Source organism: Zea mays, chromosome 2 (genome assembly GCF_902167145.1).
Source record: "Zea mays cultivar B73 chromosome 2, Zm-B73-REFERENCE-NAM-5.0, whole genome shotgun sequence".
Taxonomy (NCBI): domain Eukaryota; kingdom Viridiplantae; phylum Streptophyta; class Magnoliopsida; order Poales; family Poaceae; genus Zea; species Zea mays.
In genome coordinates this window covers 226,051,298-226,072,080 of record NC_050097.1, presented here as the reverse complement: position 1 = coordinate 226,072,080, position 20,783 = coordinate 226,051,298, and the positions used below count along the sequence as shown (strand labels likewise).

The window sequence follows — 20,783 nt, the reverse complement described above, 5'->3', positions numbered from 1 at the left end:
CCTTGTAGCCAGGGTTTGCAAGGCCCTAAGACACTATTGAGGTGAATGTCTAGGGATCCACTACGAGGCCTTTACAAAGTTCTACTAGCTTCCGAAAACCCGCTACAGTTTATGGGATAGCACTTGTAAGAATCCCCCGTCTGACCGCCATCGCAGCAAAATCAACCCGAGAACCTCCCTGCATGCAACTCTCCAACCGCCCTTGCCCCTTTTTGGTAAGGTAGCCTTCCACTAGCTTTCCTAATTAGTTAGCCAAGGGGTCCCATTCCTCCCTTGTGGAGGCACGTGTTTCTCAAGTTAAGCTCCATGTTCCAATTAAAATTAATGATCTTGACATGAACATAAATAAAATAACAAAATAATTGGAACATGGATATAATGAAATATTAACCAAAAACCATGTAAAGCAATAACATAACTACCCAAATGATTCAGGGGTAAACAAGGTAAAAAGGATAAACAGACTAGGGTGACCTATTGGGTCCCATCAAAATTAAACCTATGCATGAATAATGACATTGAAGAACATTATTGGGTATAAAAGTGGTCAAGGGTACAACATGCCTTCAATGAGCTCCAGCTCAGCAACTTCTATCTGCTGGGCACCAGAATCCTCAGCCACTGGCTCTTATACTCGCCATAATACAAACAAGAACAGTATAAAGGAGAAATTAACATCACACCAAACATATAAACAAAATACATAATAATAATCTACACATTAAAATAAGATCCTAGGAACAGGAATCATTAATTTTGGAGTTATGGATTTTAAACTATGAATTTCCAAAGGTTTTATGTGCTTGATATATGATTAAGTGAGAAATAAATTTTACTACTATTTTCATGTCAAAACAGAGACTCTAGGTGATAGACAATAATATTACAAAATTTTAGAAACCAGAATGGATTAATTTTGAGTTCATATGAATTTTCTATGATTTATACAAGTTCTAGGGTTTATTTTTGCACTAAAAACTATTTTCCCAAAGGGTTTTATCCATTTTCCCAGATCCCTGGATTGCACACACTAAAACAGAGAAAGGCAGGGACTAATCTACAAAATTTCCGAGACTCAGAGCGATGTAGCCCTGGACGGCTAGTTGTTTTAATGGAAGTAGGAGGTCTCTTATGCAAATATGCCGCAGCGAAGGGGTACGGGTGCATTTCGGCCTTCCGAATCGAGATCAAGCGCCCAGATTAGATCGGACTCGGTTACGTATCCTGCTGCGCCCACAACCATTGGATCCCAGATCCACGGCGCATGGTGCACGATCCACTTCACTCTCTCTCGACCACACGATTACTGATCCACGGTTCGGATCAACATCGCGAACAGGCACGCACGATTAGCTAATCTCGACCGCAGGCGCCAGATCCAACGGCCGCGGACCGTCGTCTTCCCCGCGCCTTGGTTCTCCCTGTCAGCCGCAGCCCGACCACGACAAAAAATCCAACTCCGACGAGACGAATCCCCGGTGATGACGCACCTAAACCTAATTAGACTAGTTCTACATGTTATGGTGATGAAAGCGGGCACAGGCTAGGAGTTCATACCAAGAATCGTGGGCGCAGAAGAGCAGACCACGGCGACCGCGAGTTTCTGGTGAGCCACGAACGCCGACGAGAAATTGCGCTCGCTTGGTACGCGAATCCAACGCGAGGGTTGCCCCAATCCTCGCGGCGGAACCCCAAGATGCCCCCGGAACAGTACGCCGCGACTGGAAGGCTGGCCGAGAGCGTATCAATGGCGGCGGCGCGAGCTCTCTGCTTTTCACTGTACTCCCTCAACAGTGCTACGGAAGAAGGGGAAAAGAGGAGAGGTGTCCATCTACTTATCCAGCGGACTACCCCGTCTTACGACCGAGAAGATCGCCCAAGCCGTTGCAGCACGACCCCCAGAATACTAGGCACGGCGCACGGCCATAGCCGCGCGATCCCGACTCTGGCGAAGGTAGGTGCTGACGCATGGGTCCCACAAGACAGCGACGTGCGTGAGGTGGGCGCGACTGGCAAATGGGCCCAATGCGTCGTGGAGGACTCGACCACGGCGCTCTTGATACTGAGACTGACAAAGTGGGGTCGAGGGGTTGGCGCGCGCGGGTGTGAGGGAATTGGGCCGCGCGGTGGGGCAAAGAAACAGCTAGGTGGGCCGAAATGTGAACAGCGAGCCCACACGCCGTTTTTCCCTTTTTCCTTTTATATTTTTCCTTTTTCCTTTTCATTTTAATCTCAAATTTGAATTTGAATCTTGTTATGAGTTTCACCTTTGAGTCATTTATACAAATTCAAACCCTAGTGTAGGAATAATATATTTTTATTTACTTATTTTTATCCACATAATATTTATTTTCTTCTCTTTTCTAAATTTTAGAATTTCTTTTAGATCTCAAATTCCACTTTGGACTTTAACATATTTCTTTTTATGTTATTTTTATATTGTCACAAATAATGCACTCACAATAAAAATTCCAGCATGATGCATAATTTAGTGACATATATTTTATAATTATTTGTTTTTAAATATGGTGTTCACATGTGATGGTACAAAAAGGTCAAACTCACACATAGATAAAGTGAAATTGTTTCTCCTTTTATATTTCCTTACAAATTGGGTTTTACATAACCAGTAGTGCAAGGAGTATGTAAACTTTCCCTAGGGTTCACCTTGTGAACCGCCCACCATGCTTTAAACTTTGGGTTTGGGTACGACATATAGTAGACATGCTCGCACTGGTGTGCAAGGATAAAATTATTATGGCCTCAAAGTAGTTCCTTGTGCTTTACTTCAGTTATGCCAAATTGTCTTTGTCTAATCCCATTATTGTTGTCGAACCAATCACATAGGAAGAATACTACTTTTAGAGTTTTGTTCCCTGCAAAATTAAACTCAAGGATGTTTTATATGATGCCATAATAATTAGTTTCTCTTCCGTGTGCATCGAGTGCCCTAGTCACAATTCTAGTATTACATGAGGCTACACGAGGACAAGACTTTTCAAATTGGTCTGAACGGAAACGGAAGCCATTCACATCGTATCAACCAAAAGTTCTGTAAGTCATCATCCCATAAGATAGTTGTCTCAAGTCCTTTTGTATGTTAGGAGTCTTTGTGCACTGCAAATGATATAGAGTTAAAATGACTACCTCGCTTAAATGATATCAAAGCAAGGGAAATAAATAGTTTACATGATCCCGAAACCAGTCCACAAAATTAGGTCTTCCTTGCCTCCCTTGCTTCCGCATCGTATCTAGCTATTTGCTTGTAGGCTGATGGGAATAAGTCCAATTTTCCTCATCAAACTTATTATACGACAAATAACTAATTAAAGTCCTTATCTAGCAATGACAAAGAAATTATAGGGCAAAAGAAAGACTCCCATGAAATATGACTCCATCTCTTCCATATTCGAGAACATGTATAGCAATGCGAACATTCGTTCGTCCATGCTAAGGGGGAAGAACATGCCTTTACTAGCACTTGTACCTCTCCATTGGAAAAGTTTGAGATCACTAACAGGAGGTTCTTCATTGCCATTGTATCTGAAAGGGAAATATGCTCTTGGGCAATTTCTATTATGTTTTGGTGATTAAGTGCCCAACACATTTAAAATAAGTTCTCATGTGCTAAATGAAGAGAGAGGTGAAAATCAAAGAGAAGGTACGTTTCTAGACTTAGTACATTGTTTTGAGTACTAACATATTATGTCTAAGTGCTAGAAACAGAGAAAATAAAAGAACCAAAAGAGTTGGCTCGGTGCAGCCAAACTCAGCTCAGTCTGGAACACCGGACAGTGTTCGGTGCGCCAAGCTGAACTCCGGTAAATAGGCCGCTCTCGGGAAAGTTTGGCGGCGTACGACTATAATTCACCGGAATGTCTGGTGGTGCACCGGACTGTCCGGTGACCCAACGACCGCCAGCGCAACGGTCGGTCGCGCAATCCAAGGGCGACGCGTGGCCCGCGCCAACGGTCGGCAGGGGGCACCAGACAGTGTCCGGTGCGCCACCTGCCACGAATCTACAACGGTCGTCTGCGCCAAAATAGGAAGGAGATCACACACCGGACATGAACAGTGGTTGTCCGGTGGTGCACCAGACTGTCCGGTGCGCCACCCGATAGAAGGCAAGGATAGCCTTCCTTGTTGGTCTCCAACGGCTCCTAGCTGCCTTGGGGCTATAAAAGGGACCCCTAGGCGCATGGAGGAGCTACCCAAGCATTAAAGAAACATTCTAAGCCTCCAAGACTCCAACTTCGCGCATTTGATTCTTTGAGATAGTGACTTGAGCTCCATTTGAGTTGTGAACTTCGTGGCTTGTGTTTTGAGCTCAAGTTGTGACTTGTGTGTGTGATTGTGCTAAGATTTTAGTCTTGTGTGTGTTGCTCTCCCCTCCCTTACTTCCGTTCTTCTTTTGTGATCATCATTGTAAGGGCGAGAGGCTCGAAGTTGTGGAGATTCCTCGCAAACGGGAGAAAGTCAAAGAAAGGAAAAGTCGTGGTATTCAAGTTGATCATTGGATCACTTGAAAGGGGTTGAGTGCAACCCTCGTCCATTGGGACGCCACAACGTGGAAGTAGGCAAGTATTACTTGGCCGAACCACGGGATAAAAATTGCATGTCTCTTGTGTGCTTTACCTTTGATCATCTGTGTTCACAAGAACTCATTTCAAGCTACTTAGCCATTCTAACTTACATAACAAAGTTTTGTGGCTATTAGTGTTGAATTTTACAGGATCACCTATTCACCCCCCCCTCTAGGTGCTCTCAATTGGTATCAGAGCCGTTCTCTTCATGTAAGGGACTAATCGCCCGAAGAGATGGATCCTAAGGGAAAGGGGATGGTGGTCAACGACAAGGAGAAAGAATCCATCTTCAACGAGCCAAGGGATGACAAGCCCATTGACTCTGGCTCGAGTCATAAGAAGAAGGACGGGAAGAAGAAGAGATGCATCAAGAAGATCGTCTACTACGACAGCGATGAATCTTCTTCTTCACCAAGAGACGACGACGATGACGATCCCTCTTCAAAGAAAAAGACGGTTAATCAAAATTACTCTTTTGACTATTCTCGCATGCCGTACAATACAAATGCACATCTACTCTCTATTTCACTAGGAAAACCTCCACACTTTGATGGAGAGGACTACTTATTTTGGAGTCATAAAATGCGTAGTCATCTAAATTCTCTCCATCCTAGCATTTGGGAAATAGTGGAAAATGGGATGCATTTTGATAGCACTGATAACCTTGTATTCATTAATGAACAAATTCATAAGAATGCCCAAGCTACTACTGTCTTGTTAGCTTCGCTTTGCAGGGATGAATACAATAAAGTTAGCGGCTTGGACAACGCCAATCAAATCTGGGATACCCTCAAGATCTCACATGAGGGAAATGATGCCACCATGATCACAAAGATGGAACTGGTGGAAGGAGAACTGGGGAGGTTTGCCATGATCAAGGGAGAAGAGCCAACTCAAACATACAACCGGCTCAAGACCCTGGTCAACAAGATTAGGAGCTATGGAAGCACAAGATGGACGGACCACGACGTCGTCTGACTAATGCTAAGGTCATTTACCGTAATTGACCCCCATCTTATCAACCTTATTCGTGAGAATCCCAGGTACACCAAGATGACGCTCGAGGAGATTCTTGGGAAGTTTGTGAGCGGGCGCATGATGGTGAAGGAGGCTCGATATGTGGACGATGCACTAAACGGTCCACTACCCGTCTACGAGCCTCAACCTGTGGCACTTAAGGCTACTAGCAGCAGGGAGACGCTACCAAGCAAGGTGGCACAAGTGGAGGTCGCGGGCCTCAACGAAGATGAGATGGCGCTTATCATCAAGCGTTTTCAAGACCGCATTGAAAGGGCGCAAGGAGTATCCCAACAAGAACAAAGCAAAGGGAAAGTGATCCTACTTCAAATGCGGTAAAACTGGTCATTTCATAGCACAATGTCCCGATAATGATAGTGACCAGGAACAAGAAAAGAGCGGGAAGAAGGAGAAGAAAAAAAGCTATAGGATGGCAAAGGGTGAGGCACACCTCGGAAAGGAATGGGACTCGGACTGCTCTTCCTCCGACTCCGACGACGAAGGACTCGCAGCCTCGGCCTTCAACAAATCTTCGCTCTTCCCCAACGAACGCCACACTTGCCTCATGGCCAAGGAGAAAAAGGTAAGTGTTCGAAATACCTCTAAGTATACTACTTCTAGCGATGATGATTCTAGTGATGATGAAGTAGATTATACTGATTTATTTAAGGGGTTAGATAGAGCAAAAGTAGATAAAATCAATGAGTTAATTGATGCTTTAAATGAAAAAGATAGACTGCTATAGAGGCAAGAGGACATTTTGTATGAGGAACATGACAAATTTGTTAGTGTTCAAAAGTCTCTTGCTTTAAAATTAAAAGGAATCAAATGCTATCTTCTGAATTATCTGCTTGCCATGAAACTGTCTCTAGCTTAAAGTGTGTAAATGATGATTTAAATGCTAAGCTAGAGGAAGCAAATAAATCTAGTTCCATGTGTAGAGCATGTTAGTATTTGTAATAGATGTAAATATTTTGATGTTGATGCTTGTAATGAACACCTTATGTCTATCACTAAATTAAATGATGAGGTGGCAAGTCTTAATGCTTAACTTAAGACTTGCAAGGTTGATTTTGATAAGCTAAAATTTGCTAGGGATGCCTACACTATTGGTAGACACCCCTCTATTAAGGATGGACTTGGTTTTTGAAAGGAAAACAAGAACTTAACAAGCCAAAAGGCTCCCGTTCTCAACAAGGGGAAAGGGAAGGCCCCTATGGCTAATAGTGCTCAAAGGAATCATGCTTTCATTTATAGTGATAGAAAATTTTCTAGAAATGCTCATAGGAGTTATGATCATGATGTCTTTAATTCACATGCTATGTTTGCTTCTAGCTCTACTTTTGTGCATGGTAGAAGTAAACCTAGGAGAAATCATGTTGTGCATCATGTGCCTTGGAAAGTATATAATGAACCTTCTACAATTTACCATGCTTGCAATACCTCTTTTGCAATTTGTTGTAAGAATGAAAAAGTAGTTGCTAGGAAATTGGGATCCAAATGCAAGGGAGATAAGACTTGTATTTGGGTTCCAAAGGCTATTGTAACTAACCTTGTAGGACCCAACAAGAGTTGGGTACCTAAAACCGAAGCGTAAATTGTCTTGCAGGTTTATGCATCCGGGGGCTCAAGCTGGATTATCGACAGCGGATGCACAAACCACATGACGGGGGAGAAGAAGATGTTCACCTCCTACGTCAAGAACAAGGATTCCCAGGACACTATCATCTTTGGAGATGGGAACCAAGGCAAAGTCAAAGGCTTGGGCAAGATAGCCATCACCAACGAGCACTCCATTTCAAACGTGTTTCTAGTAGAGTCGCTTGGTTACAACCTCCTGTCTGTAAGTCAATTGTGCCACATGGGCTACAATTGTTTGTTTACAAATATTGATGTTTCTGTCTTTAGAAGGAGTGATGGTTCATTAGCAATTAAGGGTGTATTAGACGGCAAACTCTACTTAGCTGATTTTTCGAAAGAGGAGGCTAAAAGTCGCCTAGAGGGGGGTGGATAGGCGAAACCTGAAAATTATATTTCTAAATACAAACTAGATCCCTTGATGAGTGGTTAGAACAAGAATCACAATTATCAGAGTATAAAAACTAAGTCCTTTACTTGCAACGAGTATTGTTTTCAAAGAGTGCGGAATTTAATCAATAGCAATACTTCTAGAAATGTTAGTGGAGAATAATGCAAGAGGGCTTAGTTAAGAAGAAGAAGATAAACACAAGTTCTTTCTTGTAAGGAGTTGCTTCTCTAAATGAGAATTTAACTTGAAGCAACACAAAATAATGTTAGCAAATAGTAGCGCAAGAGAACTTAGAAAGAGAGAGAGAACAAAGAAATCACAAGCAATAAACACACGAGACACGGGTGATTTGTTTTACCGAGGTTCGGCCCTCGAAGGCCTAGTCCCCGTTGAGGAGTCCACTAAGGACGGGTCTCTTTCAACCCTTTCCCTCTCTCTACCGATCCCAAGATCGGCGAGCTCTTCTTCTTCTCAAGGATCACTTAAGACCCCGCAAGGATCACCACACACTTAGGTGTCTCTTGCTAGCTTTACAAGCCTCCAAAACTTTGGAGGAAGTTCAATGGGAGTCAAAACTCCACGCACAAATGAACGCAAGATGTAGCACACACTTTCTCTCAATGAATCTCACAAGGCACTAGAGCTAAACTCACACGAGAGGCTTTCTTTTGCTTGCTCTCTCTTTTGTGGCACTTGTGTGGGTTGTAGTGGTCTAAATCTTGTGTATAGAATGGATCAATGAATAGAGGTGGTTGGGAGGGCTTGGATATGTCAACTATATGACTTGACATGTTGCTTGGGCTCCCTCTCTTTGAAGTGGCCGGTTGGGGTGGTATTTATAGCCCTCAACCACCCATATAGTTGCTGTGGCGCATCTGCCAGAAATTGCACTGGCGGACGGTCCGCGGCTAGGGCCTGGACGGTCCGCGGCTAGGGCCCGGACGGTCCGCGACCCTCCAACGGTAGATTCTGACATCTCCAACGGATACGTCTGACAGATCAACGGCTAGATCAACGGCTATCTGCCTCGGTGAACCCACGCGGATGGTCTGCCCTTGGTCCCCGGACGGTCCGCGCCAGCTCTATAATTCCTTTTGCACAACTTGTCACCTTCGAGCTGAACCAGGACTTCACATGCGGACGGTCCGTGAATTATAGCCGGACGGTTCGCGCTGTATAGTCGGACAGTCCGCAGTTTAGTCGGACTATCCACAATTTTCAGTTCCTGGCCAAAGTCGAAACGGTGTCGCGGACGGTCCGCCAGAAGGGGCCGGACGGTCCGCGCTAGGCAATTTCAGAACTTGAGTTTCTGAATTCCCGTTGATCTTTGAACAATCTTCTCCAAGTTGCTTTGGCTAAACTTGAGAGAGATCCTATGACTTAGAAAAATATCTCAAGTGGTTTTCCATCAAGTCTAAGTCATGGATTATAAACATTTTGATTCTTTCACTCATATTTCTTCTTTTTCTCAAACCAGCTCCAAAATAGCGATATGTTGATTTTGAGCTTCCCAACCTTTCTAGAAGTGTTGAATACGTTCCTTGGGGTATTTTGAACTAATCCAAAGAGTAGAACTATTGGTAGTTCATCTATCTCATGTTTTACCCCTATTTGGTTGAGTCTGAGCTGATTGTGACTTAGAAACTGAACTGTTGAATCTTATGAACCTGTGAATCAAAGACTGGGCAAACTAGTTAGTCCGAATGGTTGTGATGGTCATCAAGCACCAAAATACAAGAAATGATTTAAGGTCATTTCCCTTTCAGAGGTCGATCTAGATGCATGCTTAATAGCTAAGACTAGCATGGGCTGGCTGTGGCATCGCCGTCTAGCACATGTTGGGATGAAGAACCTTCATAAGCTTCTAAAGGAAGAACATGTGTTAGGACTATCCAATGTCTGCTTCGAGAAAGACAGACCTTGTGTAGCTTGTCAGGCAGGGAAACAAGTGGGAAGCACTCATCACAGCAAGAATGTGATGACAACGTCAAGACCACTGGAGCTTCTCCACATGGACATCCTCGGACCCGTCGCCTACCTTAGCATCGGGGGAAGTAAGTATGGTCTTGTAATTGTAGATGACTTTTCCCGCTTCACTTGGGTGTTCTTTTTGCAGGATAAATCAGAAACCCAAGGGACCCTAAAGCTCTTTCTAAGGGGGTCAAAACAAATTTGAGCTCAAGGTGAAAAAGATAAGGAGCGACAATGGGCCCGAGTTCAAGAACTTACAAGTTGAGGAGTATCTTGAGGAGGAAGGGGTCAAGCATGAGTTCTCTGCTCCCTACACACCACAGCAAAATGGTATCGTAGAGAGGAAGAACAGGACGTTTATCGACATGGCGAGGACGATGCTTGGAGAGTTCAAGACGCCCGAGCGGTTTTGGTCGGAAGCTGTGAACACAGCTTGCCATGCCATAAACCGGCTCTATCTACATCATCTCCTCAAGAAGACCTCCTACGAACTCCTTACCGGTAACAAACCTAATGTATCTTACTTTCGTGAATTTGGGAGCAAATGCTACATTTTGGTGAAGAAAGGTAGGCATTCCAAATTTGCTCCCAAAGCTGTAGAAGGGTTTTTACTAGGGTATGACTAAAATACAAAGGCATATAGAGTCTTCAACAAATCATCGGGTTTGGTTGAAGTCTCTAGCGACGTTGTATTTGATGAGACTAATGGCTCTCCAAAAGAGCAAGTTGATCTTGATGATATAGATGAAGATGATGTTCCAACGACCGCAATACGCACCATGGCGATTGGAGATGTGCGACCACAGGAACGACAAGAGCAAGATCAACCTTCTTCCTCAACGATGGTGCATCCCCCAACTCAAAATGATGGACAGGTTCATCAAGAAGAGGCGTGTGAACAAGGGGAAGCACAAGAAGAACAAGTGATGGAGGAAGAAGTACCACCGGCCCCTCCAACTCAAGTCCGAGCGATGATTCAAAGGAATCACCCCGTTGACCAGATTCTAGGTGACATAAGCAAGTGAGTAACAACTCGCTCAAGATTAGCTAATTTTTGTGAGCATTACTCGTTTGTCTCTTCTATTGAGCCTTTCAAGGTAGAAGAGGCCTTGCAAGATCCGGACTGGGTGTTGGCCATGCAGGAAGAGCTCAACAACTTCAAGAGGAATGAAGTTTGGAGCCTGGTGCCACGTCCAAAGCAAAACGTTATGGGAACCAAGTGGGTGTCCGCAACAAGCAAGACGAGCACGGGGTGGTGACAAGAAACAAGGCTCGACTTGTAGCAAAAGGTTATGCCCAAGTCGCAGGTTTGGATTTCGAGGAGACTTTTGCTCCTGTGGCTAGGCTAGAGTCTATTAGAATATTATTAGCCTATGCCGCTCACCACTCTTTCAGGTTGTTTCAAATGGATGTGAAGAGCGCTTTCCTCAACGGGCCAATCAAGGAGGAGGTGTACGTGGAACAACCCCTGGCTTTGAGGATGACAGGTACCCCAACTATGTATGTAAGCTCTCTAAGGTGCTCTATGGACTTAAGCAAGCCCCAAGAGCATGATATGAATGCCCTAGAGATTTCTTAATTGCTAATTCTTTCAAGGTTGGGAAAACCGATCCCACTCTTTTCACTGAGACTTGTGACAGTGACCTTTTTGTGTGCCAAATTTATGTCGATGACATAATATTTGGTTCTACTAACCAAAAGTCTTGTGAGAAGTTTAGCAGGGTGATGACTCAAAAGTTTGAGATGTCAATGATGGGCGAGTTGAACTACTTCCTTGGGTTCCAAGTGAAGCAACTCAAGGACGACACCTTCATCTCCCAAACAAAGTACACTCAAGATCTTCTCAAGCGGTTTGGGATGAAGGACGCCAAGCCCGCGAAGACACCTATGGGAACCGATGGACATGTCGATCTCAACAAAGGAGGTAAGTTCGTTGATCAAAAGGCATACCGGTCTATGATAGGGTCTTTACTTTATTTATGTGCTAGAAGACCGGATATTATGCTTAGCGTATGCATGTGTGCTAGATTTCAATCCGACCCAAGGGAATGTCACCTTATGGCCGTTAAGCGGATTCTTAGATATTTAGTTGCTACGCGTTGCTTCGGGATCTGGTATCCAAAGGGGTCTACCTTTGACTTGATTGGATACTCAGACTCTGATTATGCTGGATGCAAGGTTGATAGGAAGAGTACATCAGGGACGTGCCGATTCCTAGGAAGGTCCCTGGTGTCTTGGAGTTCAAAGAAACAAACCTCCATTGCCCTATCCACCCCTGAGGCCGAGTATGTTGTCGTAGGGCAGTGTTGCGCGCAACTACTTTGGATGAGGCAAACCCTCCGGGACTTTGGCTACAATCTGAGAAAAGTCCCACTCCTATGTGACAATGAGAGTGCAATCCGCATGGCAGATAATCCTGTTGAACATAGCCGCACTAAGCACATAGACATCCGGCATCACTTTCTGAGAGACCACCAACAAAAGGGAGATATCGAGGTGTTCCATATTAGCACAGAGAACCAGCTAGCCGATATCTTTACCAAGCCATTAGATGAGAAAACCTTTTGCAGGCTGTGTAGTGAGCTAAATGTCTTAGATTCACGTAACTTGGATTGATTTATAGCATACATGTGTTTTAGGCCTTTGATAACGTTACATTATGCATTTATGTGATTTATTACTTATTTATGGTGCTCAAGTTGTGCAAGGGATCCCCGGACCTCACAAGTCCATGTGTGAATGATGCACATATTTAGGGGGAGAAGTGCTACAACTTGACCCTTTGAGACTAACCTTTGTGTTTAAGTGTACTTGATGTAGTCTCAAAGATGAATTGAAAGGGAAAGGTGAACTTGGACCATGCAAAGACTTCCACTACACTCCGGTAATAGTGTACTCACCTCCAAGTTCATTCTTATGATCTTATTGCCTTTTTGCTCTTAATTGACAATTTTGGTGAGGCAATGAGGTTAAAGGGCCAAAAATGATCCCGTTTTGGTGCTTAATGCCAAAGGGGGAGAAATTAAGGCCAAAGCGAATGGATCAGCTACCACTTGAGAATTTTGAAAAGAGTAGAGTTAGAACTTTTGATTTGTCAAAATACTCTTACTGCAAAATTTGGTCTTGTGTGGGGAGATTTGATGATTATGGGAAAAGGGGGAGTTTTTAGATCTTGATCAATTTCTCTCTTGGAATATCTCTCTTTATACCCAAACAAGTGAGTTTGACTTAGAGATAGGAAAATGAATTTGATTTGCAAAAACAAACCAAGTGGTGGCAAAGAGTGATCCAAATATGTCAAATCTTGTCAAAGACAATGTTGTTCTCAATTGCATTAATGTTGCACTTCTTTTTGTTGCTTTTGGATGTGTTGGCATAAATCACCAAAAAGGGGGAGATTGAAAGGGAAATATGCTCTTGGGCAATTTCTATTATGTTTTGGTGATTAAGTGCCCAACACATTTAAAATGAGTTCTCATGTGCTAAATGAAGAGAGAGGTGAAAATCAAAGAGTAGGTACGTTTCTAGACTTAGTACATTGTTTTGAGTACTAACATATTCTGTCTAAGTGCTAGAAACAAAGAAAAGAAAAGAACCAAAAGAGTTGTCTCGGTGTAGCCAAACTCAGCTCAGTCTGGAACACCGGACTGTCCGGTGGTGCACTGGACAGTGTCCGGTGCGCCAGGCTGAACTCCGGTAAACAGGTCGCTCTCGGGAAAGTTTGGCGGCGTACGGCTATAATTCACCGGACTGTCCGGTGAGCCAATGGCCGCCAGCGCAACGGTCGGTCGTGCAATCCGCGGGCGACGCGTGGCCCGCGCCAACGGTCGACAGGGGGCACCGGACAGTGTCCGGTGCGCCAACTGCCACGAATCTGCAACGGTCGTCTGCGCCAAAATAGGAAGGAGATCGTGCACCGGACATGAACAGTGGCTGTCCGGTGGTGCACCGGACTGTTCGGTGCGCCACCCGACAGAAGGCAAGGATAGCCTTCCTTGTTGGTCTCCAACGGCTCCTAGCTGCCTTGGGCTATAAAAGGGACCCCTAGGCGCATGGAGGAGCTACCCAAGCATTCAAGAAACATTCTAAGCCTCCAAGACTCCAACTTAGCGCATTTGATTCTTTGAGATAGTGACTTGAGCTCCATTTGAGTTGTGAACTCCGTGGGTTGTGTTTTGAGCTCAAGTTGTGACTTGTGTGCGTGATTGTGCTGAGATTTGAGTCTTGTGTGTGTTGCTCTCCCCTCCCTTACTTCCATGCTTCTTTTGTGATCATCATTGTAAGGGCGAGAGGCTCCAAGTTGTGGATATTCCTCGCAAACGGGAGAAAGTCAAAGAAAGGAAAAGTCATGGTATTCAAGTTGATCATTGGATCACTTGAAAGGGGTTGAGTGCAACCCTCGTCCATTGGGACGCCACAACGTGGAAGTAGGCAAGTATTACTTGGCCGAACCACGGGATAAAAATCGCGTGTCTCTTGTGTGCTTTACCTTTGATCATCTGTGTTCATAAGAACTCATTTCAAGCTACTTAGCCGTTCTAACTTACATAACAAAGTTTTGTGGCTATTAGTGTTGAATTTTACAGGATCACCTATTCACCCCCCTCTAGGTGCTCTCAGTATCGCATCGTAGGAGCATAGACATTGTGTTCCTTTGTGAAATACACACTCGTGAAGTATAAAACCTCCTTTAGCAAAAAAAAGCTTCGGCGATGCATCCTTCTACTCTAGCCTTATTTCGAACCATGGCTCACAGGTCAGGTCTACCAACCTTTGCCTCATATGGAATGTGAATAAGTAGATGCTACATCGGATTGAACAATCCAGGTGGGAATATTTTTTCTAGTTTGCATAGCAATACTGATATTTCTTTCTCCAACTTCTCCATCATATTTTTACTTATGTCAGTGACCACCGAAAATAAGGAACTATTTTCGACGGTCAGGGCTCGGTCGCCAAAAATTAACATGGCTGCTGGAAATGGTGTACAGTAGTGTTGTATTAAATCGTCCTTCTCCCCCTCGACATTTTTAGAGGAGAGAAAAACTTAACTCCATAATTATTAAAAAAACTAGAGTAATAGTTTTTTAAACTCAAAGTAATAGTTATTTGTCAAAATATAATAATTGCATTCATAATTATTTGGACGCTCAAATCACCGCATTCGTAACTTAACTCTGTGTCAGTAGCCGCCGAAAATAAGACTATTTTCGGCGGCCTCCGTGCGCCGTCGAAAATCAACCCCTAGCCGCCGAAAATAAGGTTGGCCGCCGAAAATCATGTGCAGTGTTCTTGAGGGTCAGAAAAAAAGAGAGATGATTCCAGGAATTAATTTGCTCCCCAGCAGCAGGGATGCAAATAAAACTGCATGTTAAATATCTACAATCAATGAACACTCTGTGCCAGTGTGGTTCACTTTCACCTTCCTCAATCAAAACCCAGGTGAACTTGTTGCTCAATTAGTGTCTCCAACAGCTCCGATCCATCAAATATCCTATCTTACGAACCTCTGGAGGTCGACTACCATGACGGTGACGTCGTCCCGGCTTCCCCTGCGGCGTGCCATGTCCACCAGGTCCCTGCAGGATGCGGCGCGGCTCCGGCCGCCAGAGACGGCGTCTATGGCCTCCTGGTTGCTGACCTTGTCCCAGAGCCCGTCGGACGCAATGACCAAGAACTCGCAGCCGGCGGCGAGGGGCACCCTCGTGACCGCCGGCTCCGAGATGACCCACTGCTTCAGCGCGCCGTCTCCGAACGCGCGTGACACGGCGAGGCTCCCCTGCACCCGCCACACGCCGCTGCCGCTGCGGCTCACGTAGCCACCCTCCCGCTCGATGCGCGCCCTCTCGTCCTCCGCCGCGCAGGTGTGGTCCGCCGTCAGCGCGACCGCCGCGCCCTCGCGGCTCAGCACGACGCGGCAATCGCCCAGGTGCGCCACGTAGAGGTCGCCGCCCTTCACCACCGCCGTCGCTGCGCATGCACCTCCGCTTGCACCCTGACGTCAGTTCAAAAGGTGAAAGAAATCAGACAATGTTTTTACTTTGTTTTTCACATTGAAATTCAAAAGCTTTTCTGGGGGTTTTGTTTTTAGCAGCACGACGCTAGGGACACGGCAAGCAGTGCACGTGTCCGGCCTCGAAACCCTAGTCGCAATCACATGACTACATGAGCATCCAAAATCCAAAAATGAGAAGCTTTTGACGCGTTCAACGTCGGAAAGTGCGTAGACAATAGACCTGGTAAACAAAGGAAGGAACCTATAACGTGCGTAGGCGTCACTGTCGCGCGGTACGCACCTGTTGATGCTGCGTGAGGAGCTCGCTGTCGGTGGCCAGATAGGCCGCTCTGATCGCCGCTGAGACGGCGTCGTCGTCCCCCGACGACGATGCTTCGCAGCGCGTATCCTTTCCTGCGGCGGCGAGCACGGCGGACACGACGTTCTTGCTGAGCCGCTCGGAGACGAAGTCCACGGCCGCGCGGCCTCCGTGGCCGTCGAACACACCGTAGAATGCCTGCGAGATGAAGTTGACAAAGATTTTAATAAAGCTTTGCAATTACATATTATCTGCTCAGTGTAGAGTGCAACTGTAACGTCGGTCTTTTTACTAGGTCAAAACCGAAAACATATAGGATTTGATATACTGTCTTCTAGTGGAGCCATATGCTTCGGTCAGAGTAGTGACATATATATGGAGCTTTCTTTACTGTGTTATAATACTATGTGATATTTGATCATGGAGTGTGTCTGCCGTCTGACTTCCTACTGTTTGGGACGCACATCGATGATTTGCATCACACCTAACAACAATAATTTAATTAAACATTAATTATTTTTAGAACAAAAAATATATATGTGTACCTCTAACAGTACTTCATATATATATAGTTGTGTGCATATATATTTCCAATCAATTACCTAAATGATTAGTTAATTGCAAAATTTAGTAAAATGACATAATCCCACATAAACAAAAAAACAACAGTATAATAGAGTACTAAATGGCCATAGCAAGAGTGGATTTCCTATATTTATATGCACTGATTTTTTTTGTTCTAGTAGTAAATAAAGATATTATTGTTTCTTCTAAAAAACTTGTGAATGAAACCCTAAAGTATTAATTCTTATCTAGACCAAAGTAATGGTAGGAAATCACCTATGAAAAAAATAAGTGTGAGTGGTGAAATTTTGCCCGCAGATATTAATGAACCAAATATTTTTTTCACGCGAGATGGCAAAGATTAATTGAATTACCAGCTGAGAATCTGCGTCAGTCACCACAGCATATGCATCCTCCATCGCATGCCTCGGTCCTGCCCTACTCGCCAGCGAAAACCCCTCCCCCTCCACCTCCACGTCGGCCTCCTTCGCCGGAGCGGCAGCCGCGCCCCAGCCGGCGGCCACCTCGCCAGCGTCGTCCCCCACCGGTATGACGAGCCGCGCCGGCCTCCTCCTGGCCGCCAACGAGGCCTTCTTCATCAAGCTCTGAGCTGCTTGTTGTTGCTCTACCATCGCGGCCTCACTGACAACGTCGGACACCTTTGCAGGAAGACCAACCACCAACGATGGTGGCAGCAGCGTCGTCGGCGGCGCGGCGAGAAGGTTCTCGAGGATGGCAACCCGGGCAAGCGTTTTCTTTCGCTTCGGGAGGGGCGTGGAGGCTATCAGGTTGATCGGAGACGCCGCCGGCACGGTGGGTGCCGAGAGTATCGCTACAGGAGACGGAGAGCATGCGGAAAGCATGACGCCCGCCTTGCGGAGCTCCCGGACGAGTCGCGCGAAGGCGGCGACGACGGAGCAGAGGAACCGGACGGTGCGCAGCAGCATATCGCGGGAGCTCTCGATCGGCTGCTGGATGATCCAACTGGTTCGCTCGTTCTAGAATCTAGAGCGAGCGAGGGAGACGAAGACGATCGATGGGAGGCCAGGCCACTGGCAGGCAGGATGTGTTTTTATACGTAGGAACTAGGAAATGGAGAAGGGAAACAAGGGCTGGGTCACTGATGCTTACTGGTCAATGCAGTGACCAGATCATCTGTGCTGGCCGTTGTACATATGTGTTTTCAATATTGTTACCGGGGATTTTCGTTTACTTAATCCGGACGGCGGACGGCCGTGCACCGGGCCAGTACCGTGCCGGGTCCTTTATCATCTCATCCGACCAATAAAAAAATTGCTTTTGCACCATCTTGCAAGGCGTGCATGCAGTGTAATAGCTGATGCCCTCACCAGCCAATTAATGTAGGCTCAGATCACAGCAACCTTTGTTTTAAAAACAGTTAAAAAAAAACTAGCTAGGAACATATCGGTTTCCTTTTAAAAAAACTGAGCATCACCAATAGTTAAAAAAACAGTTAATAATAAATCAATAAATTTGAGAAGTTCCATAAAAAACTAGCTAGGAACATATTGGTTTCCTTTTTTTCAGTTACTTCTAATATTTTACTCTTAGAAGCTAGTAACCTATTTTGCATTAAAAATCCTAGACAGTTTTCAAGCCACTCCGGTTATTTTTGTAGTATTCTCTCTCTTATATATTTGGCTCAGGAGCTTTATCTTCCTTTTTTATTCTTCCCCCATGCCATTCCCAATTCTAGATTGGCCAATTGGATAGATTATGCACATATCTTTCTCTTCAATTTGATCTATTTGTCTCGAATGAGGAAAGATCGGGAGTTAACATAAAAAGTTATTGGAGAGAGTTTTTAATCTTGCCAATAAGGGCTAGTTCAAAATGAAGACAACGAGTCTCATAGGGATTAGAGGGGATTGGAAAAAATAAAGAATAAACCTTCTTCGATTGTCCATGTTCATCCCAGGAACGTTTACAGATGATCAAAACTTATATAAATTAGACAAATGATTTGGCTAGAAACCATTTCAAGCTATAAATCCCTACGAACTCAATCCTCTTCAATCAAGGGGGATTGAGATGAAAACGATCAGCAGGCCTCGTATGGGCTTTGAAAACTCTTGCAGATTCTCTTTCTAAATGCTGACACTTTAATTAAGTATAGCTGGGGACAGGAAGTAGATATATAGAGACTGACAAATTGGCAGCTATTATAGAAAAATAAGCGCAGTGGCCAAAAGTGGCAAGCGAAGAATGGTTCTACTCCGTATTTGGTTAAGAAAAAGTCTTGATCCTTATAGTTGGCCATATGGACCTTTGTGCATGGCACTGTGTAAAGACATGACAACTCTAACACTACTGGGGTCAGAGAGTATTATAGTTTATTTCTCTACTAGGAGAACATGTTGGGATATTGGCTAAACAAGACGTGACCTGTCACATCCATTGTCTTCTAGAAGAATGTAATGTTTAATTCCCACCATCTCAAACATGGTGTAGATCAATTTTTTACTTGGATTCCTGTTTGTGAATGTGCATGAAGTTATTTGATCGAAAAAAAGAATTAATGCTCATGCGGGTTGTACAGTAAAAAAGGAAAAAAAGGTGTGCCCGAGAGAGGTAGGGCTTGCATGCGGGCATGGTCAGGCCCGGGAGAGGTGTGCCCGAGAGGCGTTAGAAAATAGCTATTTTCGACGGTTTATACCTTATTTTCGACGGCTTAGGCCTTGAGAAATTCCTTCTTTTGATGTTGTGAATATTCATCAATACATGGTATGTATGGGGTACCATCGATCTCTCTGGGGTTTGTTTGAGATTGCAAAAGGAACATCCGAGGGAGCTTTGGGCCAGAACCCGTCGAACTAGTTTGCTGATATATATTCTCGAAGAAATAAAACTAAGAATTTGACGCTTTGCCCCACACCAATTCATAGAACTTGCTCCAACTATGTGTCCAAGGGTAGAATTTCGCTTCTACTACCTCTGTACCAAAATAAAATTCGTACGTATTACCTTCTGTCCAACGGAGTACTATACAGCAACGCACAAAATTGCTTGGTTCATCTTGCAGCAGTTAGCAGGAACAAGTATAGCTATACTGAAGAGTCAAAACCAGCTGAAAACTTCGACGGCGTCCAGCATTGCAACCAGCGTACACCTTATCCAACACTAGCATATTACTAGTAGCACGTGCGTCTTGACGTATGTCTTCTGAATCCGTCAAGTCTTGTACCTGTCTGCGTAGGTATTTACGCAGTCATCCTGCCAGGCCGGCGAGGGAGAAGGATTAGCAATAGCGCGCAGCAGCTCCTCTATTTTGATCCAGCCGGAAGCTGGCCGGCTCGCCGGCTGACGCAGTCCTCTGGATTTGCCTGGTCCGTCCGACGCCGTCCGCATCTGATGTGACAGACAAGGACAGGTTCGTCCATTTCTTCATTCTTTGGCTCTGGTCTGGTCTCCATCGAATTCGTTGCCAACCGTGCTCATCGATTCAAAAAGGATAAGGAAGTGGACTGGGCCGTAGCCTAGTTGGTTCGTTTGCCAAGCGTGTGACGTAGTTTCGATCCCTAGGATTTTACATGCTTGTGCAAGTTTAGTGGTACTATATCAATGTTTCTTACACGCTAGGGTCTAATTTGAAAGCCACAAAAACAGAGAAGATTAGAGGGCCTCGAATTTTCTTTTTACCCCACTGATTTTATGGCTCTCAAACTAACACCGGAGGTGGCGTCCTTGTACCCTATAAAAAAATGAATAAGTTACAAATTATAACAAACTTTCAAGATGCAGCGGGTAAAGTAATCCATAAATATTCTCTAACTTACAATGCATCTACTTGGCCAAAGTATAAATAAACAAGTACTTTTTCCTCACTTGAACTTTTTCATTTCTTATTTTATACTAGTAGGTTACCCGTGCGTTACGACGGCTTACAACAATACCCATATAAATTATCCATAAAAAAATTCAAGATTTTTTATTGATTGTATCCGCTCTCCGTATAATATATTTTTTTTTATTTGGCTAACTGATGATATTGTTTACTCCATCCAATATGTTTTGGAACAACACGACCAATAAAATGAGCTATTAGAAGAGAGTTCACGACGACTGACTGAACGAACACAGATTATAAAATGATATAATTCCACCATACAGATATCAAATAAGAGAAAATTTGTGAGTTCAAGTTTCTAAAATAAGTCACATGAACTCAAACTTATAAAAAAGATAGATCAAAATATGGAGCGATTGCTAAAGTCAGGCATCAATAAAAACTGGATGCGCTTCATATAAATTATGCTACTCTGTAGCAATTACTAACGTTTAAAA

General features: G+C 44.5%; 1 protein-coding gene across 1 annotated transcript; it reads right to left on the bottom strand.

Moving 5' to 3' along the window:
- Window positions 1-14,919: 14,919 nt before the first annotated feature.
- On the bottom strand, window positions 14,920-17,622 carry LOC103647973 (probable protein phosphatase 2C 74). The gene is made up of 3 exons (XM_008672480.3): window positions 16,853-17,622; window positions 15,897-16,112; window positions 14,920-15,595 (listed from the first exon to the last, which is right to left on the bottom strand). Exons 1-3 carry the CDS (start codon window positions 17,423-17,425, stop codon window positions 15,095-15,097), a joined length of 1,290 nt encoding a protein of 429 aa, XP_008670702.1. The 5' UTR covers window positions 17,426-17,622; the 3' UTR covers window positions 14,920-15,094.
- Window positions 17,623-20,783: the final 3,161 nt, after the last annotated feature.

Bases quoted from the DNA above. Each gene is read 5' to 3' on its own strand.
- LOC103647973 (XM_008672480.3), bottom strand. From the start codon at position 17,425: ATGCTGCTGCGCACCGTCCGGTTCCTCTGCTCCGTCGTCGCCGCCTTC. The intron at 16,113-16,852 runs GTAATTCAATTA...TTCATCTCGCAG, and splicing joins CTGACGCAGATTCTCAGCTG to GCATTCTACGGTGTGTTCGA. The intron at 15,596-15,896 runs GTGCGTACCGCG...AACTGACGTCAG, and splicing joins TCCTCACGCAGCATCAACAG to GGTGCAAGCGGAGGTGCATG.